The following is a 27,411-nucleotide window of genomic DNA, read 5'->3' as shown; positions in this document are numbered from 1 at the left end:
TACGATGTGCATATTTGGTCTGATCTTTCTTAATCCATCACCAAAAACGGAGCCGACTAAATTTAAAACCCTCCGCAGCTTCTTTCGGTCCTGTACAGAAGCTCCCACCAGCCCACACTTGAAAAGCAGACACTTTTACTTAAAAAGATTTTGAAATTAATAAAGCCACGACAGGTGTTGTCTACGACGAAGTCCTGCAACCATCATTGCTTTGTGGAATTTATAGTTTTGGCAAGGGGGTACCGGAAGTAATGAACAGGGAAGTGAAGTGTAAACTACAACTCCCAGGATGCTCGGCGGTTGGAGAGGCAGGCGGCTAATTGAACAGTGAGGCCCAGGCTGTGGCCGTGGTCTTGGTCTTGTTTGGGATTCTGAAGTGCCGGGTGAGTGAGGTTTGCGTGATTCCGTGTGCTAATCTCAACAAAAAATGCGGCTTGATGTGTGGTAGGGTTTCAGTGAAGGGTCGGGTCGCAGTGTACAAACATGAACTCAGGTTGTTGACTGAGGTAAAAGTAGCAGCATTCGCTGGGGTAGAAATAAAACAACAGTGGCCCAGGTTAGATCAGAATCAGGTTTATTGTCACCAGCATGTGTCTTGAAATTTATTCACTTAGCAGCAGCAATTTAATGCAATACATAATATAGAAGAAGAAAAATAATATAAATAAAATCAATTACAGTATATGTATATTGAATAGATTAAAAATGTGCAAAAACAGCAGTAATATATATTTAAAAAGTGAGGTAGTGTTCACGGGTTCAATATCCATTTGGGAATCAGAAGGCAGAGGGGAAGAAGCTGTTCCTGAATCGCTGAGTGTGTGCCTTCAGGCTGCTGTACCTCCTACCTGATGGTAACAGTGAGAAAGCCCTGGGTGCTGGACGTCCTTAATAATGGACGCTGCCTTTCTGGGACACTGCTCTTTGAAGATGTTCTGGGTACTCCGTAGGCTAGTACCCAAGATGGAGCCGGTTAATTTACAACCCTCTGCAGCTTTTTTCGGTCCTGTGCAGTGCCGCCCCCCCCCCCACACACCACACCACACCACACCACACCACACCACACCAGGCAGTGACAGACATCCCACCCTGCAAAAACTCATTTCAGGGAGGTAGCACCCCCGCCCCCCGCAACCCCGTATTCCCCTCACCGGTCGACCTCCAAGGGTGTATTTAATACTTTGTTTAGTAATTTTGTCTAACCTGTAAACAAAGTTGGGTATATGCAGAAAATGTGACATTAAAATACGTACTTATATTATCATGTTTATTCTATTACAACTTTAAGCAAGTTTACAGGGAGTTTGGCCTCATCACGTAGGACATCAATAGCGTAGCTCCTTAGCAGCCAGCCAGCTAGTTTAAATAACGTTAGCTATGCTAATAAACGGATGACACCTGTTAAACTCACCTCAACATGTCTTTTACAATTTAACCCACCATGGGCAATAGAAAGGTCACTGTTGCAAACAGTGCAGCGAGCAACACTGTCATTATTTTTGAGGTCGACTGTAAAGCCTGCCCACAGAGAAAACTGATAGGTCTACTTAACAGGGGTCCCCAACCTTTTTTGCACCGTGGACCGTTCAATATTGACAATATTCTTGCAGACCGGCCGACTTGGCGGGGGGGGGGGGTGGGTGGGGTAATCACGATCAGAATATAGGTGATAAGTCAACTATAAGTCAGTTATAAGTGGCTAATACACTCAATTTCGTTTCTAAAAGGGTTTATCTAACAAATTTAATATTAAACAGGGCGCATATTTTCCTCGCATGAATATAGTGATAAGTCAATTATAAGTCAATAGCATCATAACATTTTAAGTAGCGTTTGGATATTAAACATATTTTCCTCGTATGAACATATAAACTCATTGCAACATACCAATATCACTGAATCAGTGGGAGCCCTGGGCTTGTTTTCCTGCACAAGACGGTGCCATCGAGGGGTGGTGGGAGACAGCGATACTCGAAGGGGATTTCTTATGTCCAGTCTATTCCGCAATTTAGTTTTCGTTGCATTCATTGCAGAAAACTCCGCTTCACAGAGCTATGTTGGAAATAGAAGCAACGTAAGGTTAGGGTTAGGGATAGTGCTTCCGTGGCTATCTCAGGATATTCAGTTTTGACTCTGATCCGGAATGCCAGCAGAGATGTTATGTCAAACATACTTTTCAGCCCGCCGTCATTTGCCAGCTTGAGGAGTTGATCTTCTTTCTGCGCTGACATGGATGACACGTGGGTAATGACCTTGCGTGCGTTCAAATTCAACAATGACAGGGAATGAGGAAAGGTGCAGCTGACTCATATAATTTCATATCGCCAAATCATATTGTTTCCCTGGTGGTTGGGGACCGCTCTTAGCATGAAGAGAGACCAATCAGGTTGCTCGCTCTCCCTCTTCCTCCCTTTCTCAAAAGAATCGATTTCCGGGATATTGTATATAATTTCCGGGCATCAGGGAGCCAGGATTGATATGCGGGAGACTCCCGGAACTTCCGGGTGAGATGGGATGTCTGCATGCAGCCTGTCAGAATGCTGTCCACTGTACTCTTTAAAACCCTGGTTAGACCACACTTTTGTGTTCAGTTATGATCACCTGATTATAGAAAAAATGTGGAAGCTTTAGAGAGGGTACAGAGAAGATTTACTAGGATGCCTCCTGGATTAGACAGCCTGTCTCATGAGGATAGGTTGATTGAGCTAGGGGTTTTCTCTTGGAAAGGTAGAGAGTGAGGGGTGAGTTAGTAGAGGTATACAAGATGATAAGAGGCATAGATTGAGTGGACAGCCAGACACCTTTACCCAGGTCAAAAATAGCTAATACAAGGGGGTATAATTTTAAGGTGCTTGGAGGAAAATATAGGAGGGATGTCAGAGGTAAGTATTTTTACATTGAGAGTGATGGGTGTGTGGAACACCCTGCCGTGGATAGTGGTGAAGGAGACAGATACATTAGGGAAATTTAGGCACATGGATGAAAAAGAGAGGGCTATATGTGAGGGAAGGGTTAAATTGATTTTAGAGTAGGTTAAAAGATTGGCCCAGTGTCATGGGCGGAAGGGTCTGTACTGTGTTATGTTCTATATTCACTGCTTAATTGTCTACTTTTTGTTGTGTACAGGTTGACTTTGTGATAAGATGCCTGGGCGGCCGACCATCATGCCTGTAATATCCTTAAGCTCTGTGGATTCTGCATTGTCTTCGCTGAAAGCTTGTCATGTGTCAATCAGTTCTGGAATTGAGGTCACAACTGATGTCGCACTAGCCCTTATAGAGCATGAAGGTAAGTATGAAGGAATCAGATTTATTATAAATATAACAGTAGTATCTTGAGGATTAGTTCTGGGGTGTCTGCTTTAATGATGATCTAAAAAGTCAGTATGTAATGCTGATGTTTCAAAACGAGGGAACTGTGAGCTGATGTAGAGGTGCTTAGACAGGTTTAACAAGTGGACAGGAAGATGAATGTGAGATAGAATGGATTATTATTCAGAAAATCAGAAAGCATGGGATCCAGGGAAGTTTAGCCAGGTGGATTCAGAATTGGCTTGCCTGCAGAAGGCAGAGGGTCGTGGTGGAGGGAGTACATTTAGATTGGAGGATTGTGACTAGTGGTGTCCCACAAGGATCTGTTCTGGGACCTCTACTTTTCATGATTTTTATTAACGACCTGGATGTGGGGGTAGAAGGGTGGGTTGGCAAGTTTGCAGATGACACAAAGGTTGGTGGTGTTGTAGATAGTGTAGAGGATTGTCAAAGATTGCAGAGAGACATTGATAGGATGCAGAAATGGGCTGAGAAGTGGCAGATGGAGTTCAACCCGGAGAAGTGTGAGGTGGTACACTTTGGAAGGACAAACTCCAAGGCAGAGTACAAAGTAAATGGCAGGATACTTGGTAGTGTGGAGGAGCAGAGGGATCTGGGGGTACATGTCCTCAGATCCCTGAAAGTTGCCTCACAGGTGGATAGGGTAGTTAAGAAAGCTTATGGGGTGTTAGCTTTCATAAGTCGAGGGATAGAGTTTAAGAGTCGCGATGTAATGATGCAGCTCTATAAAACTCTGGTTAGGCCACACTTGGAGTACTGTGTCCAGTTCTGGTCGCCTCACTATAGGAAGGATGTGGAAGCATTGGAAAGGGTACAGAGGAGATTTACCAGGCTGCTGCCTGGTTTAGAGGGTATGCATTATGATCAGAGATTAATGGAGCTAGGGCTTTACTCTGGAGAGAAGGAGGATGAGAGGAGACATGATAGAGGTGTACAAGATAATAAGGGGAATAGATAGAGTGGATAGCCAGCGCCTCTTCCCCAGGGCACCACTGCTCAATACAAGAGGACATGACTTTAAGGTAAGGGGTGGGAAGTTCAAGGGGGATATTAGAGGAAAGTTTTTTACTCAGAGAGTGGTTGATGTGTGGAATGCGCTGCCTGAGTCAGTGGTGGAGGCAGATATGCTAGTGAAGTTTAAGAGACTACTAGACAGGTATATGGAGGAATTTAAGGTGGGGGGTTATATGGGAGGCAGGGTTTGAGGGTCAGCACAACATTATGGGCTGAAGGGCCTGTACTGTGCTGTACTATTCTATGTTCCATGTTAAAAGTAGATTTTTTACCCTGAGATTCATTTTCTTGCAGGCATTTACAAGAAAATGAGGAAATACAATACAATTTATAAAAAACTATACATAACAAAGACTGATAAATAATCACTATGCAAAAATGACAAATTGTGCAAATAATAAAAAGTAAATAAATAATACTGAGAACATGAGTTATAGAAAGTGACTATGTCCACCAGTTTTTGTAGCCTTTTCTGTTCCTGTGCATTGGTGTTTCAATACCAAGCCGTGATTCAACTACTTTGGATACTCTAAACCAGGGGTCCCCAACCTTTTTTGCGCTGCGGACCGGTTTAATATTGACAGTATTCTTGCGGACCGGCCGACCCGGGGGGCGGGGGGGTAGAGGGTTGCTAACGGACAAGAGTAGCAGTCAAAGATAGACTACAATGACCATGAGGCCTTGTGCGGGCACCAGTGCGCATGTGTGACCTGTGCATGCGTGTACCTGCTGATATTATTCTCTGCAAAGCGTTTTTGGCAATTCTGTTCGGGCGTGGGGGTGGGGTTCATCACGACCGGAATATTGGTAATAAGGGGCTAATACACTCAATTTGGTTTCTAAAAGGGTTTATCTAACGAACTTAATATTAAACACACAGCGCATATTTTCCTCGCGTGAATATAGTGATGAGTCCATCATCAGGGGAGGACAGGGAGCTTGAAGTGTTGAAAGAACTGCCAGTAGAAGTGGTAGAGGCAGGTTCGATATTATTTAAAGAAAAATTGGATAGGTATATGGACAGGAAAGGAATGGAAGGTTATGGGCTGAGTGCAGGTCGGTGGGACTAGGTGAGAGTAGCTTTCGGCACGGACTAGAAGGGCCAAGATCGCCTATTTCTGTGCTGTAATTGTTATATGGTTATATAAGTCACTTATCAGTCAATAGCATCATAACATTTGAAGTAACGTTTGGATATTAAACACACAGCACATATTTTCCCCGTATGAACATATAAAATCATTGCAACACACCAGTATCGCTGAATCAGTGGGAGCCCTGGGCTTATTTCCCTGCAACAAGACGGTCCTATCGAGGAGTGATGGGAGACAGCGATACTCGAAGGAGGTTCCTTATGTCCAGTCTATTTAGTTTTCGTCGCATTCATTGCAGAGATATGTTGGAAATGGAAGCAACGTTTTCAGTTCTTTCGTGGCTGTCTCAGGATATTTAGCCTTGACTTTGATCCGGAATGCTGGCAGAGATGTTATGTCAAACATACTTTTCAGCCCGCCGTCATTTGCAAGCTCGAGGAGTTGATCTTCTTCCCACACTGACATCAATGATGTGCTGTTAATGACCTCGCGTGTGTTCAAGCTCAACAGTGGCGTGACAGGGAATGAGGAAAGGTGCAGCTGACTCATGTCGCCAAATCATATCGTTTCCTCGCGGCCCGGTACCGGTCCACGGCCCGATGGTTGGGGACCGCTGCTCTAAACTATGTATATAGAGGTTTGTCACAGTTTTAGGAAAATGCACTTCATCAGGGAAAAATAAGATAGCATTAAAATGGTGCCAAGGAGAATCCTGGTATGCTGATTCCTAACACAGAATGTGGATAGGGAGATCAGTTATGAAAGCTTTTTTTTAATGGCGGGGGGTGGTATATGTAAGCAAGTCATGCTGAGGCTATGTATGACTGTAGTGAGATTTTATATGAAGAACTCTATGCAGTGTTTGTACTTAAAGAAAGACATAGGGACATAGATAATGCATATTGACTGCAACTCACAAACTGTAAAAGGGGTAGATGTGATCAAGTCTCAAACGTGTTCAGGAAAGTTTCCTTAATCAGTATTGAATATAGAAATAGGGAAATCTTAATATGGAAAAAGATAGGTCTTGTCTGTGGGTTGAGATTCTAAGTTGAAGAAAGGCCTATGTTGATGGTATCAGAAAGGAGCTGAAAAGCGTGGATTGGGGCAGGCAGCTTTCTGGCAAAGGTATACTTAATAAGTGGGAGGCCTTCAAAGTGAAATTATGAGAGAACAGGCTTGTATGTGCCTGTCACAATAAAAGGTAAAGATAACATATTTGGGGAACCTTGGTTTTCAAGCATTATTGAGGCCCTGGTTAAGAAAAGAAGGAGGTGCATAGCAGGAATATGTGTTGGTAGGAACAAATAAGGTGGTTATGGAATATAAGAAATGCAAGCAAACACTGAAGAAAGAAATCAGGAGGGCTAAAAGAAGGCAGGAGGTTGCCCGAGTAGACAAGGTGAAGGAGAATCCTGAGGGATTCTACAAATATGTTAAGAGCAAAGGGATTGTAAGGGACAAAACTGGTCCTCTGGAAGAGCAGAATGGTAATCCGTGCGTGGAGCCAAAGGAGATGGGAAGATCCTAAATGGATTTTTTGCATCTGTATTTATTCAGGAGATGGACAGAGAGTCTAAAGAAGTGAGGGAAAGCAGTATTGACTTCATAGACGCTATACAGATTAGAGGAGGAGGGTGTTTGCTGTCTTGAGGCAAGTTAGGGTGGATAACTCCCTAGGGCCTGATGAGGTGTTCCCTGGGATCCTGCAGGAGGCAAATGCAGAAATTGCCGAGGCGCTAGAAGAGATATTTGAGTCAGTGGTGAGGAAGGCAAATGCCATGGTAGCATTCATTTCAAGAGGTCTGGAATACCTAATGCCACTACCAATGATGATCTAAAAGAAGGTTAGAGATTATTGTGGCATTAGAAATGATCTTTCAAAAATCATTGGACTCTGGCATGGTGCCAGAAGACTGGAAAATTACAAATGTTACTCCACTCTTTAAGAAAGGAGGAAGGCAGCAGAAAGGAAGTTATAGATCAGTTAGCCTGACCTCAGTGGTTGGGAAGATGTTGGAGTCAATTGTTAAGGATGAGGTGATGGAGTACTTGGTGACACAGGACAAGATAGAACAAAGTCAGCATGGTTTCCTTCAGGGAAAATCCTACCTGACAAGCCTGTTGAAATTCTTTGAGGAGATTACAAGTAGGATAGATAAAGGGGATGCAGTGGATGTTGTATATTTGGACTTTCCAAAGGCCTTTGACAAGGTGCCACTCATGAGGCTGCTTACCAAGTTAAGGGCCCATGGTATCACAGGGAAGTTACTAACATGGTTAGAGCACTGGCTGATTGGTAGGAGGCAGTGAGTGGGAATAAAAGGATCCTTTTCTGGTTGGGTGCAGAACGAGTAGTGTTCTGCAGGGGTTGGTGTTGGAACCACTTCATTTATGCTGTATATAAATGATTTAGATGATGGAATAGATGGCTTTGTTGCCAAGTTTGCAGACGATACGAAGATTGGTGGAGGGGCAAGTAGTGTTGAGGAAACGGGTAGGATGCAGAAGGATTTAGACAGATTAGGAGAATGGGCAAGAAAGTGGCAAATGAAATATATTGTTGGAAAATACATGGTCATACACTCTGGTAGTAGAAATAAATGTGTGACTTTTTTATAGATGGGGAGAAAATCCGGGAATCTGATATGCAGAGGGACTTGGCAGTCCTTGTGCAGACCTAAAAAGGTTAACTTGTAGGTTGGGTCGATGGTGAGGAAGTCAATTGCTATGTTAGCATTCATTTCAAGAGGTCTAGAATACCTCTAGGCAAGAGTTACAAAATACACGTGGACTAAGATGTTAACTGTTCTGTGCTATCACCAGTGGGATAATCAGTTGATCTGCCACCTGTCTTCAGGAGTTTTGGCCTGCTTATGATCAAGACTCCCACGAGGTGGTGGGCCAGCAATGCTAAAGCACCACCTCCCACTGGTGAGCTTAAAAACTTGGCATTTGCCTCTATCAGAGTTGTTGGTCACTTCTCCATCCAACAGATACTCTGCTCTTCAGGTGTCTATGCAACTACTGAAGGGTTTGCAAGATATGTATACACTGTCTGACTATCTGCCCCTCTGGACATACTTGGTCCACACCCATGCTGATCCTTTCTCTGCTGCCTCAGCTACAGCCCTGCTGGTTGACTTGATCTCTCTTCTAGTGAAGCCACGGTCACGCAGCCACTTCTGGAGAGTGAACGCAATAAACCCACGGCAACCTACTTCGAATGGATAGCATGAGACCTTCCACCCTCTGTCTCTGCACTCTGATCTTAATTCTGCATACTTGGTTAACTTGCACTCATGGGCTTCATCGATGTTGTCTTCCCAGGGGACTGTGAGTTCACCAATAATCACTTCTCTACTGGTGTCAGACCATACGATTATGTCTGGATGCAATGTTGTGAAAGCTATTTGACAATAGACAATAGGTGCAGGAGTAGGCCATTCGGCCCTTCGAGCCAGCACCGCCGTTCACTGTGATCATGGCTGATCATCCACAATCAGTATCCAGTTCCTGCCTTATCCCCATAACCTTTGATTCCGCTATCTTTAAGAGCTCTATCCATCTCTTTCTTGAAAGCATCCAGAGACTTGGCCTCCACAGCCTTCTGGGGCAGAGCATTCCATATATCCACCACTCTGGGTGAAAAAGTTTTTCCTCAACTCCGTTCTAAATGGCCTACCCCTTATTCTTAAACTGTGGCCTCTGGTTCTGGACTCACCCATCAGCGGGAACATGCTTCCTGTCTCCAGCTTGTCCAATCCCTTAATAATCTTATATGTTTCAATAAGATCCCCTCTCAGCCTTCTAAATTCCAGAGTATACAAGCCCAGTCGCTCCAATCTTTCGACATATGACAGTCCCGCCATCCCAGGAATTAATCTTGTGAACCTACGCTGCACTCCCTCAATAACAAGAATGTCCTTCCTCAAATTTGGAGACTAAAACTGCACACACTACTCCAGGTGTGGTCTCACCAGGACCCTGTACAGCTGCAGAAGGACCTCTTTCCTCCTATACTCAGTTCCCCTTGTTATGAAGGCCAGCATGCCATTAGCTTTCTTCACTGCCTGCTGTACTTGCATGCTTGCTTTCAATGACTGATGTACAAGAACACCTAGATCTCGTTGTACTTCCCCTTTTCCTAACTTGACTCCACTTAGATAATAATCTGCTTTCCTGTTCTTACCACCAATGTGGATAACCTCACATTTATCCACGTTAAACTGTATCTGCTATGCATCTGCCCACTCACCCACCCTGTCCAAGTGACCCTGCATTCTCATAACATCCTCCTCACATTTCACACTGCCACCCAGCTTTGTGTCATTGGCAAATTTGCTAATGTTACTTTTAATTCCCTCATCTAAATCATTAATATATATTGTAAACAGCTGCGGTCGCAGCACTGAACCCGGCAGTACCCCACTGGTCACCACATGCCATTCCAAAAGGGACCCGTTAATCGCTACTCTTTGTTTTCTGTCAGCCAGCCAATTTTCAATCCATGTCAGTACTCTGCCCCCAATACCATGTGCCCTAATTTTGCCCACTAATCTCCTATGTGGGACTTCATCAAAGGCTTTCTGAAAGTCCAGGTACACTACTTCCACTGGCTCTCCCTTGTCCATTTTCATAGTTACATCCTCAAAAAATTCCAGAAGGTTAGTCAAGCACGATTTCCCCTTCGTAAATCCATGCTGACTCGGACCAATCCTGTTACTGCTATCCAGATGTGTCATAATTTCATCTTTTATAATTGACTCCAGCATCTTTCCCACTATCGACGTCAGGCTAACCGGTCTATAATTCTCTGTTTTCTCTCTTCCTCCCTTCTTGAAGAGAGGGACAACATTAGCCACCCTCCAATCCACAGGAACTGATCCTGAATATATAGAACATTGGAAAATGATTACCAATGCGTCCACGATTTCTAAAGCCACCTCCTTAAGTACCCTGGAATGCAGACCAACAGCCTATCCAACACCATTTCCTGCCTAATATAAATTTCCTTCAGTTCATCCATTACCCTGGGTCCTTTGGCCACTATTATATCTGGGAGATTGTTTGTGTCTTCCCTAGTGAAGACAGATCCAAAGTACCTGTTCAACTCGTCTGCCATTTCCCTGTTCCCCATAATAAATTCACCCGCTTCTGTCCTCAAGGGCCCAATTTTGGTCTTAATTATTTTTTTTCCTTTTTCATACCTAAAGAAGCTTTTACTATCCTCCTTTATATTCTTGGCTAGTTTACCTTTGTACCTCATTTTTTCTCCGCGTATTGCCTTTTTAGTTACCTTCTGTTGCTCTTTAAAAGTTTCCCAATCCTCCGGCTTCCCACTTGTCTTTGCTATGTTATAATTCTTCTCTTTATTTTTATACTGTCCATTACTTCCCTTGTCAGCCACGGCCTCCCCTTAGGATCTTTCTTCCTCTTTGGAACGAACTGAACCTGCACCTTCCGCATTATCAGAAGCACTTGCCATCGCTGTTCCACTGTCATCCCTGCTAGGGTTTTGTTCCATTGAACTTTGGCCCGCTCCTCCCTCATAGCACCATAGTTCCCTTTGTTCAACTGTAATACTGACACTTTCGAGTTTCCCTTCTCTCTCTCGAATTGTAGATTAAGACTTATCATATTATGGTCACTACCTCCTAATTGCTCCTTTACCTCAAGGTCCCTGATCAAATCCGGTTCATTGCACAACACTAAATCTAGAATTGCGTTCTCTATGGTAGGCTCTAGTACAAACTGCCTTTCACGTCCAGGATGTGATGCTGAGGCTTTATAAGGCACTGGTGAGGCCTCACCTTGAGTATTGAGAACAGTTTTGGGCCCCTCATCTAAGTAAAGATGTGCTGGCATTGGAGAGTGTCCAGAGGAGGTTGACAAGGATGATTCCAGGAATGAAAGTGTTATCATACGGGAACGTTTCATGGCTCTGGGTCTGTACTTGCTGGAATTCAGAAGGAAGAGGGGGGATCTCATTGAAACTTTTCGAACGTTGAAAGGCCTGCAGATGTGGAAAGGGTATTTCCCAAGGTGGAAGAATTTAGGACCAGTGGGCACAGCCTCAGGATAGAGGGGTGCCTTTTCAAAACAGAGATGTGGAGAAATTTCTTTCACCAAAGGGTGGTGAATTTGTGGAATTTGTTGCCACATTCAGCTGTGGAGGCCAGGTTGTTGGGTGTATTTAAGGCAGTGATTGATAGGTTCTTGATAGGACATGGCATCAAAGGTTACAGGGAGAAGGCTGGAACTGGGGTTGAGGTGAAGAAAAAAAAAAGGAGCAGGCATGATTGAATGGCGGAGCAGATTTGATGAGCCAGATGGCCTAATTCTGCTCCTGTGTCTTATGGTCTTATATTTAAGTCATCGTTAGCAATAGGTGAGATACCGGAGGATTGGAGGATATCAAATGGTGTTCCACTGTATAAGAAAGGCTCTAAAAATAAACCATGAAATTATAGGCTGGTGAGCCAGACATCAGTAGTGGGAAACTTATTGGAAAATATTCTAAGGGTCCAGATATGAGTATTTGGATATACCTGGACTAATTAAGGATAGCCAGAATGGCTTCGTGTGTGGTAGGTCATGTCTAACCAACTTTATAGACATTTTTGAGGAGGTACCGGGAAAGTTGATGAACGCAAGGCTGTGGATGTTGACCGCATGTACTTTGGCAAAGCATTTGACAAGGTCCTGCAAGGGAAGTTGGTCAAGAATTGGGTTAGACATTGGTTTTGAGGGAGAAGCCAGAGAGTGGTATTAGAGGGTTGCCTCTCTGATTGGAAGCCTGTGGCCACTGCTGGGTCCATTGTCATGTATATTAATGATTTGGATGATAAAGTGGTTAACTGGATCAGCAAATTTGCAGGCGACACCAAGATTGGGGGTGTAGTGAACAGTGAGGAAGACTATAAGAGTTTGCAGGTCTGGAAGCGAGATCTGGACCAGCTGGAAAAATGGGCTGAAAAAAAATATCTAGCAGGTGGAATTTAATGCCGGTAAGTGCAAGGTGTTGCACTTAGGTAGGACCATCTAGAATAGGTCTTGCACAGTGTATGGTAGGGCACTGAGGAGTGCAGTGGAACAAAGGGTTTTGGTCCATAATTCATTGAAAGTGGCATCACAGGCAGATAGGGTTGTAAAGAAAGCTTTTGGCTCTTCATAAATCAAAGTGTTGAGTGCAGGAGGTGGGATGTTATATTGAAATTGTAAAGACATTGGTGAAGCCTAATTTAGAGTATTTTGTGCAGTTTTGGTCACCTACCTACAGGAAATATGTAAATAAGGTTGAAAGAGTACAGAGGAAGTTTACTACAAGGATGTTGCTTGAGGACCTGAGTTATTAGGAAGGATTGAATAGGTTAGGACTGTATTCTTTAGAGCATAGAAGATTGCGAGGAGATTTAATAGAGGGTTACGAAATTATGAGGGGTATAGATAGGGTAAATGCAAGCGGGTTTTTTTTTAACTGAGGTTGGGAGGGACTGCAACCTAAGGTCATGGGTTAAGGGTAAAAGGTGAGATTTAATTGTGAAGTGCATAAAACGCTGAGAAATATTTTATGGGCACTTGTGAATTGAGGAAGATACATACAGCAAGTTGTAGGAGGCACAGTCTCAGCCATGACCTTACTGATTAGCAATTGTGCGGCTTTCTCCTCCTTTACGATACTGTTATGAAAGAGATGAATATGTTTAACACATAAACATTTTTGATTTGCTGTATGCATCAGCCTTCCATTGAAAATGTTAAAATTATTGCTTGCAAACAGTCTGCAATAAGCCCTATCCATACACAAAGATGTATTTACTTGTATCACAGGCAGCCTTTTTCATATCTGCTCCTGATCTTTTTGCCTCAGCAATTTGATGCGTGTTGATTATATTGTTGACCCTTAATCAGCTGTAACACATAAAATGCATCTACGGAAATAAAACACAGTCGACATTTGAGACCGAAATCAGCTGTGTTCTTTTGTCTTCTCACGTGGTTACAATTTACACATGTAGCAAAAGTTTTTTACGGGGGGCATTGGTGTATGTATTGCTGTTATATTTTCAAAATCTTTAACATTGTTCTGTGCTCAGTTGACTCACCTGGGAACTTTGTAAATCATTAGTTATCACAAATACTAGTGTGCTTGTTCTACATCATAGGTCTCAAGTTATAGAAGTGTCAAGGTGGCTACTGAGTGTATGTACACATCAGCACGATGGAAACAAAATTAAAATGTCATATGAATTTGGAATGTATGCGTCAAATACAGCATAAAGGGAGAAAAACAGTTTCAACTAACAGAAAACACACCTTGTAACTTTTCAATCACAGAAAACTGGTGTGGTCTTCTGCTGCTGTAGCCCATCCACTTCAGGGTTTGATGTATGTTCATGGAAGCTCTTCTTCACATCACTGTTGTAATGCATGGTTATTTGAGTTACTGTCGCCTTGAGCCTGGCCATTCTCCTATTGTTTGTGATCAGGTTTATTATCGATGACTTACTGTATGTCATAAAATTTCTTTTGTTGCAGCAGTACAGTACATAAAATAAGCTATAAATTACAACAAGAAAAATTATATATGTGTACATATGTGTGTGTATGTACACATACATGCATACATACTGTTCCTAAATCCCTGTGCATGCTCTCTGGTGGTAGCAATGAAAAGAGGGCATGTCCTGGGTGGAAATCTGTTCAAAGGCTGATTATACAATAATTTAAAATGATGATCAAAATCCAGTTTTGTTTTTACTTCCCAGTATTTTATATTGCTCTTGAATTATCTTATAGATTGCAACCAAAAGCTTTTGTTTTCATTGATGTTTCATGTCCCAGAAAAATAGTTAAGTGAAAATGCGAACCACAGGAATTGAATAGATCATCTGAGGCATTGTTCAATTGAGACATAGAAACATAGAAATCTACAGCACATTACAGGCTCTTCTGCCCACAATGTTGGACTGAAGTGTATGCAAATTATGCTGTTCTAATTATTGATATAGTGATTGAATATTAGTTGTATCTGTGTTCTAATCTGGGGGGTTGCCCATTTAGTATTAATGAGATCCTCCTTTTTCTTCTCTGAGCGTCATGTCTTTCTTTTTATTAATCTTTTTATTGATTTTTTTAAAAAGGCAAAGATACAGTCGAGGTGAATTAGTTCAAATACATATATCAGTTACATTATAAACCAAGATTAAGATAAACGTCAAAATTATAGATAATGTTAAACTAGTGTAAAATATATTATAATAACAATAAAAGAAAATAACAATTCTCCTCCGAAACGTCGACTGTACCTCTTCCTAGAGATGCTGCCTGGCCTGCTGCATTCACCAGCAACTTTGATGTGTGTTGCTTGAATTTCCAGCATCTGCAGAATTCCTCATGTTTGTGTTTTTAAATTCACTACTTGCAAAGCCTGTTCCGGTGATGCCTACACTGAAGTTCAAATCTTCTCTTCAACGGGAGTTCAGTGAAACCATCTCTCACTGCTCCCCATCTGTAATTTCTTTGGCTCTTCAACTTTTTGACCATATTTTGACTCAGACTTGCAGCTCTTGGCTCCATCCCTCCCCCTCCCGTCTTCTCCTATCATTTTGGATCTCCCCCTCCCACTTTCAAATCTCTTACTAGCTCTTCTTTCAGTTAGTCCTGACGAAGGGTCTTCGCCCGAAACGTCGACTGTACCTCTTCCTGGAGATGCTGCCTGGCCTGCTGCGTTCACCAGCAACTTTGATGTGTGTTGCTTGAATTGCCAGCATCTGCAGAATTCCTCGTGTTAACAATTCTTCTCTTACCAGTTTATGAAAAGAAAGGAAAAAAATTGGATTTCAAATGAAAAGAAAAAAACCCACTACACTATAATAAAACAAAAAAAAGGGACTGGGGATTTAAGGATATGACAAAAAAAGAAAGAAAAATACTTTCTGATCAAGTCTGAGACTTCGGGAAAAAAAAGATTGAAAGCATAATAAATCAAATTAAATGAAAATATTGGATAAAAGGTTGCCATATTTGCTCAAATTTAAAGGATGCATCAAATGTCCGACTTCTTATTTTCTCTAAACTTAAACAGGACATAATGGAGGAGAGCCAGTAAATGACCATAGGCGGATTCGAATCCTTCCACTTCAATAAAATGGCTCTCCTAGCCAGTAATGTCGAAAAATACGTTGAGCAGAAACAGGAATATTTCCTGCTTCTGATGGATAATCCCAAAAATTGCCGTAAGCAAGTGAGGTTGTATATCCAGATCCAAAACTCTTGTTAGTGTTTTAAAAACATCTCTCCAAAAAAGCTTTATACAAGACCAATACATATGAGTTAAAGTGGCCAACTCAGTATTACATCTATCACAAATCGGATTAATATTAGGGAAGATATGCGCTAATTTATCCTTTGACATATGGGCCCAGTGTACTACCTTGAACTGTATCAAGGAATGACGGCACAAATAGATGAGTTGTTAACCAAATGAAACATTTTACTCCATTGATTATCTGTAAATGACTCTTGAAGTTCCAATTCCCGAGCGTGTTTAGTTTTATCATTAGATATCATTCGTAAACTCAGTAACCGCTTATAGATTATAGCTGCCAACCCTTTTTGAAATGGTTTAAATTGAAAGAGAACATCTATCATATTAGGTGGATAAACAGAAGGGTAATTTGGTTACAAACTACGTAAAAAATTATTAATTTGTAAATATCTAAAAAAATGTACATTAGATAAATTATATTTGTCCGCTAACTGAGAAAAAGACATTAAACAGTCCCCTGAAAATAAATCTGAAAAAGTTATTATTCCCTTGGTTTTCCAAATTAAAAAGGCCTTATGCAAAGTTGATGGTTTAAAAAAAGTAATTGAGAGAAATATTACTAGAAAGAATAAAATTATTAAACTCAAAAAATCTGCAAAACTGGAACCAAATCCTTAATGTATATTTAATAACAGGATTAAGTTCTTGTCTGCTAATCTTAGAAAGCAAAAAAAGAAGAGGAACTCCCAGTAAAGAGGCCAAAGAGAAACCTTTCACCGAGTTTGCCTCTAGATCCAACCATGAAGGACATTCATGTATATCTGAATAGTGAATCCAAAAAGTAACATATTGAATATTAATTGCCCAATAGTACATTCTAAAATTAGGCAAAGCCATACCACCATCCTTTTTTTAATTTCTGCAATAAGAGTTTACTCAATCTAGGATTTTTATTGTTCCAGATGTAAGATGAAATTATAGAAACTATTCTATCAAAGAACTTTTTAGAAACAAAAGAGGGAACTGCCTGAAATATATATAAAAATTTTGGTAAAACTATCATTTTAATAGCATTAATTCGACCTATTAATGATAATGTCATAGGAAACCATTTAGAAAGCATTTGTTTGGTGTAGTAAATTAATGGGGAAAAAAATGTATATAGATCCTTAAAATTTTTAGTAATTTTAATACCAAGATAGGTAAAGTAATTTTTAGCAATAGTGAAAGGTATTTGATGATTTGGATCTGAGTAATTATTAATAGGAAATAACTCACTTTTATGTAAATTTAATTTATAACCAAAAAACTACTAAATTCAGAAAGTATAGATAACATGGAAGGAATAGATTTCCTAGGATCTGAAATGTAAACTAACAGGTCATCTGCATATAACGAAACCTTATGTATTTTGTCCCCTCTCTTAATACCTTGAACTGTGTTAAAATCTCTAAGAGCAATAGCAAGGGGTTCTAAGGCCAAATTGAATAATAAAGGGCTAAGAAGGCATCCCTGTCGGTTATCCCTATGTAATCTAAAATAAGGAGATTTTTGATTATTAGTTATAACAGCAGCCATCGGAACATGATAGATCAGTTTGACCCAGGAAATAAATCCCGGGCCAAGACTGAATCTTTCCAAAACCTCAAATAAGTAAGGCCACTCCATCCTATCAAAAGCTTTCTCTGCATCAAGAGAAACAACACATTCAGGTTCTTTAGATGGTGAAGAGTGAATAATATTTAATAATCTTTGAATATTAAAATGTGAACATCTATTTTTAATAAATCCAGTTTCGTCATTGGAAATAATAGTAGGTAAAATATTCTCAAGTCTATTAGCCAAAATCTTGGAGAGAATTTTAAAATCCACTTGCAATAAAGAAATTGGTCTAACAGAGGCGCATTCAGATAAATCTTTATCTTTTTTCGGAATTAAAAATATTGAAGCTTCACAGGAAGTCTTTAGGAGAGCCCCAGAGGATATAGAGAGTCAGTGAAAATTTGACATAAATAAGGTTTAAGTATGTCAGTAAAAGTCTTATAAAATTCCACTGTATATCCATCCAGTCCTGGAGCTTTAGCTGATTGAAAAGAAGACATAGCTCTTGCTATTTCCTCTAATGCATCTAATATATTCATATCTTGAATAGAAATGTTAGGTATATTCACTTTTTGCAAAAGACTATTCATAAGAGTAATATTATCTGAAAATTCAGACTCCTAAAGATTAGAGTAGAAATCCATAAATGTCTTATTAATTTCATGAGGATCTACCGTTGTAGCTGTGTCAGGTCGTCTTATTTTTAGAATCTGTCTTCTAGCTATACTTGCTTTTAACTGACCAGCTAATAATTTGCCTAATTTGTCTCCGTGTATATAAAATTGGCTTTTGGATTTAAGAAGTTGCTGTACTTTTGAAAAGTCAACAGTAAATCATGTTGTGCTTGGAGTTCTACCCTTTCCTTAAAGAGATCTTCACTGGTGTTACTGAATAAAGTTTATCTATTTCTTTAATCCTGTTAGTAATCAGCAAAAGTTCCGCCTCAGTTTTCCTTCTTAAACCTGCTGAATATGAAATTATCTGTCCCCTAAGAAAAGATTTCATAGTATCCCAAATAACCAAATTTGACATTCCCTCAGTTGTATTCAATTCAAAAAATAGAGGAATTTGTTCTTTAATAAAATTTACAAAAGTTGAATCTTGTAACAATGAAATGTTAAATCTCCACTGAGGTCTGTAAATATTATCAGGAAGTTCTAAAGTTAGTTTCATAGGTGCGTGATCTGACAACGCAATCACATCATAAGCACATTCAACAACAGAGGGCACCGATGGCATATCCAAAAAAAAATCAATTCTTGAATACATGTGGAAAAAAAAAGAAAAATATTTTTCTTTAGGAAATTTAAATCTCCAAATATCGACCAAACCATATTCTAATAAAAAAGAATTAATACAAGTCGCAGCTTTATTAGGAAGTGACGGATTGGTGGACGATCTATCAATCAACGGGTTAAGACAACAGTTAAAGTCACCGCCCATAATCAACTTATATTCATTTAAATTCGATAATACAGAAAATAGATCTTAAAAAAATTGGGGCTGTCTGTATTAGGCGTGTATACACAAACTAAAGCCACCTTTTGACCACACAACAAACCAATAACAATCAAATATCTTCCAATTAAATCAGTAACAGTATTAAAATGGACAAAAGGGATTTTAGAGTTAATAAAAATAGATACCCCTCTTATTTTATTTACTGATAAAGAATGAAATAAGGGTCCCTTCCAAAATTTAAAAAAACAACTTTCATCTTGTTTACAAATATGCATCTCCTGTGGAAAAATAATATATGCATGAAGTGTTTTTATTTTCTTAAAAATCTTTCTACGCTTTATAGGTTGGTTCATACCATTTAAGTTCCAAGAGATTATATTGATTCTATTGAGATCCATATTTAAAATTTAATTTGGAAGTTCTATAAAGTAATCTAACACGCAGGCACAGCCTAAGCCAGAAGAAAGGTCGAAGCTTGACTCGATCAGAAAGAACAGCAAGATGATTGACAAAGAAAAACCCCTCAGGACTGTCCAGTCGAAAAAAAACTAACCCAATAGCCCCACACATCAAAGTTGCTGGTGAATGCAGCAGGCCAGGCAGCATCTCTAGGAAGAGGTACAGTCGACATTTCAGGCTGAGACCCTTCTGCCTGGCCTGCTGCGTTCACCAGCAACTTTGATGTGTGTTGCTTGAATTTCCAGCATCTGCAGAATTCCTGTTGTTTGTAACCTAATAGCCCCACCCACTTCCCCCAAAAGCCCAAACATCATCCAATAGGCAAACGACATGCTAAACTACTGACCTTTTACCCGTCTCCAGATGGCAGCTCCATTTACAAATTTAAAAAACCCACCACCAACAAGACATAACAAAGAATACATAAAGAAGTAAACAAATTCCAAATATTTTCATATTGTGTCTAACAGTAATTAAGACCCAGTTAACAACGGCCATCTTAAATCTATTTAAAATACACAGCCATGTATTCAAAAAAAGGACATGTACTAATATATACTACAACTAATATTAAAGACTTACAAATCAAGGAAAAAATAGGTAAATATATATGTATTAAGCTCAGAACTACATTAACTGTTAAAGCAAACAACAACAGATCTAAGTAAGTTAACCAAGTCTGTATCTGAACATTAATAACACAAAAAGCAAACTTTAATCAACGGGATTACAAACCACTCCCAGCTAAGGATCAACTTTTCAAATTGCTTGCAGAGTAGACTTAAACTCTTTTATAAATTTCCAACCACCTTCTGGACAATCAATCCGTCTTACACGAGCATTTGGTAGAGTAATCATCAAACGCGCGGGGTAGCACAGAGACGGACGGAGATTCATTTAAAAAAATTCCGCTATCACTTCGCGATATTTGATTCTTTCGGCATAAATCTCTGGGGCATAGTCTTCCACTATACGAATCTGGACTTGATTATAGATTAACTTATCCCTTTTCCTTGCATTCCGAAGAAGAGCTTCTTTGGTTGAAAAATAATGCAAACAGAGAATAACAGGATGTGGTTTAATTCCGGCTGGTGATTTAATTTCGACTGATGATTTAAGACATCCAATTCGGTGGGCTCTGTCCAATATCAGATGAGCTTCAAGACTGTCACCAAAAAGTGAATATGACATGTTCGGAAAAAACTTAAGTGGCTCACTGGTTTCCGTATTTTCAGGCAAACCCAGTATAGGTATATTCGTCCTGCAACTTCTACTTTCCAAATCAATTGTTTTCTTCTTAATCCTTGATAGTTCGGAAGTATTCTCATTAATTTTCTTTTCCATAAAAGATATCTTCAAATCCTGTTCCTTAATAAATTGATCCATTAATTCAAAATCTCTTTCAATTCTGTGATTGCTCTCCTTAAGCGTCTGATACCGATCTTCCAGACTCTTCAAAGACTCCTTAATAACAATGATGGTTTTTTCAAACAATTCATTAGCTTTCGTCAGTTTATCCATTTTGGTATCCAACATCTCGATCTTCACATGCATAGCTTCCATTAAAGAGAACATTTTTTCTAGACTAAAAACTTCCTCTGATTTCTCCATTTGCTGCGGTTCAGGAAGGGTTTTGCCGCTACGCAATTCAGTTCCAGCCATCATATTTAAACCGTAAAATCCTTCAGCAAGTATAATAAATCTTCAAACTTAAAACAGCTCTAGCAGTGGAAAGTAAGTTATAAAAAAAAATGGAGCTGAGTCAAAAAGACGTCTTACTCCGTGCACTGCCAAATGGAGACTCCCCATCATGCCTTTAAAACTCTCTTTAAAAGGTGGTTAAAGTAGAACTTTTCGTTTTTTATATGACAGAGTTAGATTTGTGATAAGCAAGGTGATTAAAAAATTGCAGTAGATAGGAATATTGAGTTGAGGTTCCAGTTGGACCAGTCATGATTTTGTTGATGAATGGAGCAAGTTTCACTTTGAATGGCCAACTCCTGCTTCTCCAGACCGCGATCTCTGCTGCTGATCTCAATGGCTCTAACAATTTAGAGCAGACTCAAAACCCAATATCCTCTGCCATCAATGCAGGTGCCAACAACCTCTGACATTGCCAAAGTGCCAATTGTGCAACTTCAAACTCCAATCCTACCTCGACCTCCAGACTGGGTCTTCACGTGCTGCTGCTGGAACCTCTGACTCTCCTTCCCCCACCACTACTCCACAATCCTGTCTTTCTCAGGTCCTACTGTCAGCTCCTGGGTCCTCGGAATTCCATCTTACTCTCACCTCACCATCCCTGAACACTCCAAACCTCCTTTCTCCTCAGACACCACCAGCCCTCTCCCCCTTCCGATCTCAGCTCTCATCCATGCTGGGTTTTCACCATTCCCTCCGACCTTTATCCTCCCTGAGACAGGATGTTCTGCCCTGCACCCACACCTCAGTTCTGCGCCTGTCATGACACTGAGCTCTTCCTCCGCCACCGACTCCAGGCTATTTCTTTGGCAAGGACTCCCCACCCCACACCGATGACCCCTTCTCCCGTCTTCAACCCTCTTTCTCTTCCTGGACACCCCACCCTGGTCTTCTGCCTGCTCTGGACCTTTTCATTGCCAACTGCCGACAAGGCATTAACCTGTCTAGACCTCAACACTCCTGTCTCCTATTCCAACCTCACTTCTTCCAAACACTCGGCTCTCCACTCCCTCCGCACTAAGCCTAACCTCACCATAAAAACCTAGGGATAAGGGAGGTGCTGTAGTAGTCTGGCGAACTGACCTCTACCTTGCTGAGGCCCAGTGCCAACTCTCAGACACCTCCTCTTACTTGCCCCTGAAACAGAACCCCTCTAGGCCATTCTCTCCCGCATCATCACCAACCTTATCGAATCTGGGGACCTCCCATCCACCACCACCAACCTCAGTTCCTGCCCCCACAACTCTGATTTCTACCTCCTACCCAAAATCCACAAACCTGCTTGTCTAGGTAGACCCATTGTTCAGCTTGTTCCGGCCCCACTGAACTCATATCTGCTGCATATCTTGACTCTGTTTTATCCCCCTGATTCAGTCCCCTCCCACCTACATCTGTGACACCTCACACACTCTTGATCTTTTCAAGGATTTCAGGTTCCCTGGCCCCCATCATCTTATTTTTACTATGGATCTTGAGTCCCTATACACCTTCATCCCCCACCAGTAAGGCCTCAAAGCTCTCTGTTTCTTTCTGGACCCCGGACCCAACCAGTTCACCTCCAGCACCACTCTCCTCTGTGTGGTGGAACTTGTCCACACTCTCAATAATTGCTCCTTTGGGTAGCCATGGGCGCTCGCATGGGTCCCAGCTATGCCTGCCTGTTTGTTGGCTATATGGAACAGTCTATGTTGTAAGCCTACACTGGTGACCGTCTCACACTTTTCCTACACTACGTCAATGACTGCGTTGGTGCTACTTCCTGAACTCGTTGATTTAATCTACTTTGCCTCCAACTTCCGCCCAGCCCTCAAATTCACCTGGTCCATTTCTGACACTTCCCTATCACCATCCTTCCTCTATCACCGGAGACAGCTTATCCACCGATGTCTATAATAAACCAACGGACTCTCATAGCTACCTGGACTATACCTCATCCCACCCTGCTACTTGTGAAAACGCAATCCCCTTCTCTCAATTCTACCATTTCTGCCGCATCTGCTCTCAGGATGAGGCTTTTCATTCTAGAATGAAGGAATGTCCTCCTTTTTCAAAGAAAGGGGCTTCCCTTTTTCCACCATCAACGCTGCCCTCAACCACATCCCTTCCATTTCACGCACGTCTGCTCTTACCCCATCCTTCCGCCACGCTACCAGGGATAAGGTTCCTCTTGTCCTCACCTACCACCCCAGCAGCCTACGTGTCCAGTACATAATTCTCTGAAACTTCCACCACCACCAACAAACACATCTCTCTTCCCCCCCCCCCCAAACTTTCTGCTTTCCAAAGGGATCGCTTCCTATGTAACCCTCTTGTCCATTCATCCTTCCCCACTGATCTCCCTCCTGGCACTTACCCTTGCAAGCGGAGCAAGTGCTTCACCTGCCCCTACACCTCCTCCCTCACTACCATTCAGGGTCCCAAACAGTCCTTCCAGGTAAGATGACACTTCACTTGTGAGTCTGTTGGTGTCATATACTGTGTATGGTGGTCCCAGTGTGGTCTTTTATATATCGGTGAGACCCGACATAGATTGGGAGACCGCTTCGCTGAGCATCTATGCTTCCTCTGCCAGAACAAGGGGGATCTCACAGTGTCCACCCATTTTAATTCCGCTTCCCATTCCCATTCTGATATATCCAACCATGGCCTCCTCCACTGTCGGGATAAGGCCACACTTGGGTTGAAGGAACAACATCGTATATTCCGTTTGGGTAGCCTCCAACCTGATGGTATGAACATCACGTGAAATCTTGGCTAGGGTTTTCCAGAAGGCATGTTCAGAGTTCGGAATTCAGAGAAGAAAACTCTGAATTCAGCTGGAAGGAGGTTCTATGGTCGAATGAAACCAAACTTGAGCTTTTTGGCCATCAGACTAAACGCTATGTTTGACATAAGCTAAATACTGCACATCATCAAAAACACACCATCTCTGCCGTGAGGATGCTTCACTGCAGCAGGCCCTGGAAGGTTTGTGAAGGTAGACGGTAAAATGAATGCAGTAAGATACAGGGAATTCCTGGAGGAAAGCCTGATGCGGTCTGCAAGAGAACTGTGACTTGGGCTAGGGGTTGTTTTCCATCAGGACAATGACCCCAAGCACAAAGCTAAAGCTACACAGGAGTGGCTGAAAAACAACCAAGTTAACGTCCTGGAGTGTCAAGTCAGTGTCCAGACCTGAATCCATTTGAGAAGTTGTGCTTGACTTGAAAAGGGCTGTTCACTCATGATCTCCATGCAATCTGACAGAGCCTGAGCAGTTTTGTAAAGAAGAATGGGGGAAAAATTGCAGTGTCCAGATATGCAAAGCTCCGATGTGCAGAAACCTATCCACACAGATTCAAGCAACACACATAAAAGTTGCTGGTGAATGCAGCAGGCCAGGCAGCATCTCTAGGAAGAGGTGCAGTCGACGTTTCAGGTCGAGACCCTTCGTCAGGACTAACTGAAGGAAGAGTGAGTAAGGGATTTGAAAGTTGGAGGGGGAGATCCAAAATGATAGGAGAAGACAGGAGGGGGAGGGATGGAGCCAAGAGCTGGACAGGTGATAGGCAAAAGGGATACGAGAGGGTCATGGGACATGAGGTCTGGGAAGAAAGATGGGGGGGGGGACCAAGAGGATGGGCAAGAGGTATATTCAGAGGGACAGAGGGAGAAAAAGGAGAGTGAGAGAAAGAATGTGTGTATAAAAATAAGTAACAGATGGGGTACGAGGGGGAAGTGGGGCATTAGCGGAAGTTAGAGAAGTCGATGTTCATGCCATCAGGTTGGAGGCTACCCAGACGGAATATAAGGTGTTGTTTCTCCAACCTGAGTGTGGCTTCATCTTTATAGTAGAGGAGGCCATGGATAGACATGTCAGAATGGGAATGGGATGTGGAATTAAAATGTGTGGCCACTGGGAGATCCTGCTTTCTCTGGCGGACAGAGCGTAGATGTTCAGCAAAGCGGTCTCCTAGTCTGCATTGGGTCTCGCCAATATATAAAAGGCCACATCGGGAGCACCGGACGCAGTATATCACCCCAGCCGACTCACAGGTGAAGTGTCGCCTCACCTGGAAGGACTGTCTGGGGCCCTAAATGGTGGTAAGGGAGGAAGTGTAAGGGCATTTGTAGCACTTGTTCCGCTTACAAGGATAAGTGCCAGGAGGGAGATCAGTGGGGAGGGATGGGGGGGACGAATGGACAAGGGAGTCGCCTAGGGAGCGATCCCTGCGGAAAGCGGGGGGGGGAGGGAAAGATGTGCTTAGTGGTGGGATCCCGTTGGAGGTGGCGGAAGTTACGGAGAATAATATGTTGGACCCGGAGGCTGCTGGGGTGGTAGGTGAGGACCAGGGGAACCCTATTCCTAGTGGGGTGGCGGGAGGATGGAGTGAGAGCAGATGTGTGTGAAATGGGGGAGATGCGTTTGAGAGCAGAGTTGATGGTGGAAGAAGGGAAGCCCCTTTCTTTAAAAAAGGAGGACATCACCCTCATCCTGGAATGAAAAGCCTCATCCTGAGAGCAGATGCGGCGGAGACGGAGGAATTGCGAGAAGGGGATGACATTTTTGCAAGAGACAAGGTGAGAAGAGGAATAGTCCAGATAGCTGTGAGAGTCAGTAGGCTTATAGTAGACATCAATGGATAAGCTGTCTCCAGAGACAGAGACAGAGAGATCTAGAAAGGGGAGGGAGGTGTCGGAAATGGACCAGGTAAACTTAAGGGCAGGGTGAAAGTTGGAGGCAAAGTTAATAAAGTCAACGAGCTCAGCATGCGTGCAGGAAGCAGCGCCAATGCAGTCGTCGATGTAGCAAAGGAAAAGTGGGGGACAAATACCAGAATAGGAACGGAATATAGATTGTTCCACAAAACCAACAAAAAGGCAGGCATAGCTAGGACCCATACGGGTGCCCATAGCTACACCTTTAGTTTGGAGGAAGTGGGAGGAGCCAAAGGAGAAATTATTAAGAGTAAGGACTAACTCCGCTAGACAGAGCAGAGTGGTGGTAGAGGGGAACTGATTCGGTCTGGAATCCAAAAAGAAGCGTAGAGCTTTGAGACCTTCCTGATGGGGGATGGAAGTATATAGGGATTGGACAACCATATAAAGCAGTGGGGGCCAGGGAACATAAAATCATCGAAAAGTTTAAGAGCGTGAGAAGTGTCACGAACATAGGTCGGAAGGGATTGAACAAGGGGGGATAAAACCGTGTCGAGGTATGCAGAAATGAGTTCGGTGGGGCAGGAGCAAGCTGAGACAATAGGTCTGCCAGGACAGGCAGGTTTGTGGATCTTGGGTAGGAGGTAGAAACGGGAAGTACGAGGTGTGGGAACTATAAGGTTGGTAGCAGTGGATGGGAGATCCCCTGAGTGGATAAAGTCGGTGATGGTGTGGGAGACGATGGTGCTCCTTAGTGGGGTCACGATCGAGGGGTAAATAAGAGGAGGTATCCGCGAGTTGTCGCTGTGCCTCGGCAAGGTAGAGGTCAGTACGCCAGACTACAACAGCACCCCCCTTATCGGCGGGTTTAATAATAAGGTTAGGATTAGTGCGGAGGGAGTGGAGAGAAGGAGTGAGGTTGGAATGGGGACAAGGTGCGGTGAAGTCGAGACGGTTGATGTACACAGATTCAAGGCTGTAATTGCTACCAAAGGTGTATTTACTAAATACTGACTTGAAGGGGTAATTAATTTGTGTTTAATAATTGTAATAAATCTAGCCCAATTTTGTAGGAATTTGTTTTCACTTTGACACTAAAGAGTCTTTTCTGTTCATCAGTATCAAAATAGCCAAATTAAATCCACTGTGATTCAGTGCTGTAAAACAATAAAACTTGAAAATTTCCAAGGGGAGTGAATTATCTTTATAGGCACTGTATTTCTCCGGAGTGCTGCATATGCAGGGCCCTTAGCGTTGTCAATGATTCCTCCTATCCGTCCAACAGTCACTTTGATGGCCTACCATCAAGCAAGAGGTGCTATAACATTAGGACAAGGACTGTTAGGATGGGAAACAATTTCTTCTCCCGGCTGTGAGATAATGATCCCTCTACCTGCCACCACCCAGCTCTCATCACTTATGAAGTGCCAGTAGCATATACTGCTTGCTTTTTAACTTGTGTCATAAATTCACCTGGTTATTTGTTAGGTTATCTGTGGTAACATTACCTGATGTGATGCCTGAATTAGGTGTACTTGGTTGTGCATCTTGGTCTGGAAGGACGTTGCTTCATTTGGTGGTCTACATGTATATGGTTGAATGACAATAAACTTGAATTTGTTTTCTAGGCAATGTGGAGGAAGTAAGGAAAATGGAAAAGTTGATGCTGGACTATGTATCCATGGATCGAGAACTTGAACAATTCATACAAGTTGTTGAAGGCGTCACAAATCAGGTAGAATTATCAAGACTCCTTCGATGATACTATTATGTTCCACTACTCTGCTCTGTGGCTCTGCTGAATGGAATCTTGGGTGTTAAAGATAAGATTAGCTTT

The 27,411-nt window shown here is 42.1% G+C and overlaps 1 protein-coding gene across 1 annotated transcript in view; it reads left to right on the top strand.

The window, feature by feature from the left end:
• The first annotated feature begins 270 nt into the window (after positions 1 to 270).
• Positions 271 to 27,411, top strand: part of nsmce2 (NSE2 (MMS21) homolog, SMC5-SMC6 complex SUMO ligase) — a 224,287-nt gene continuing 197,146 nt past the window's right edge. The window contains exons 1-3 of the mRNA XM_063058534.1: positions 271 to 383; positions 3,127 to 3,288; positions 27,203 to 27,309. Coding sequence (XP_062914604.1) covers positions 3,144 to 3,288; positions 27,203 to 27,309 — 252 coding nt within the window. The 5' untranslated portion in view covers positions 271 to 383; positions 3,127 to 3,143. The remainder of the gene's footprint in view (positions 384 to 3,126; positions 3,289 to 27,202; positions 27,310 to 27,411) is intronic.

This window comes from Mobula hypostoma, chromosome 9 (genome assembly GCF_963921235.1).
Source record: "Mobula hypostoma chromosome 9, sMobHyp1.1, whole genome shotgun sequence".
In the NCBI taxonomy this organism is placed as follows: domain Eukaryota; kingdom Metazoa; phylum Chordata; class Chondrichthyes; order Myliobatiformes; family Myliobatidae; genus Mobula; species Mobula hypostoma.
The sequence above is the reverse complement of the archived record's forward strand: the minus strand, read 5'-3'. Positions and strand labels throughout refer to the sequence as shown.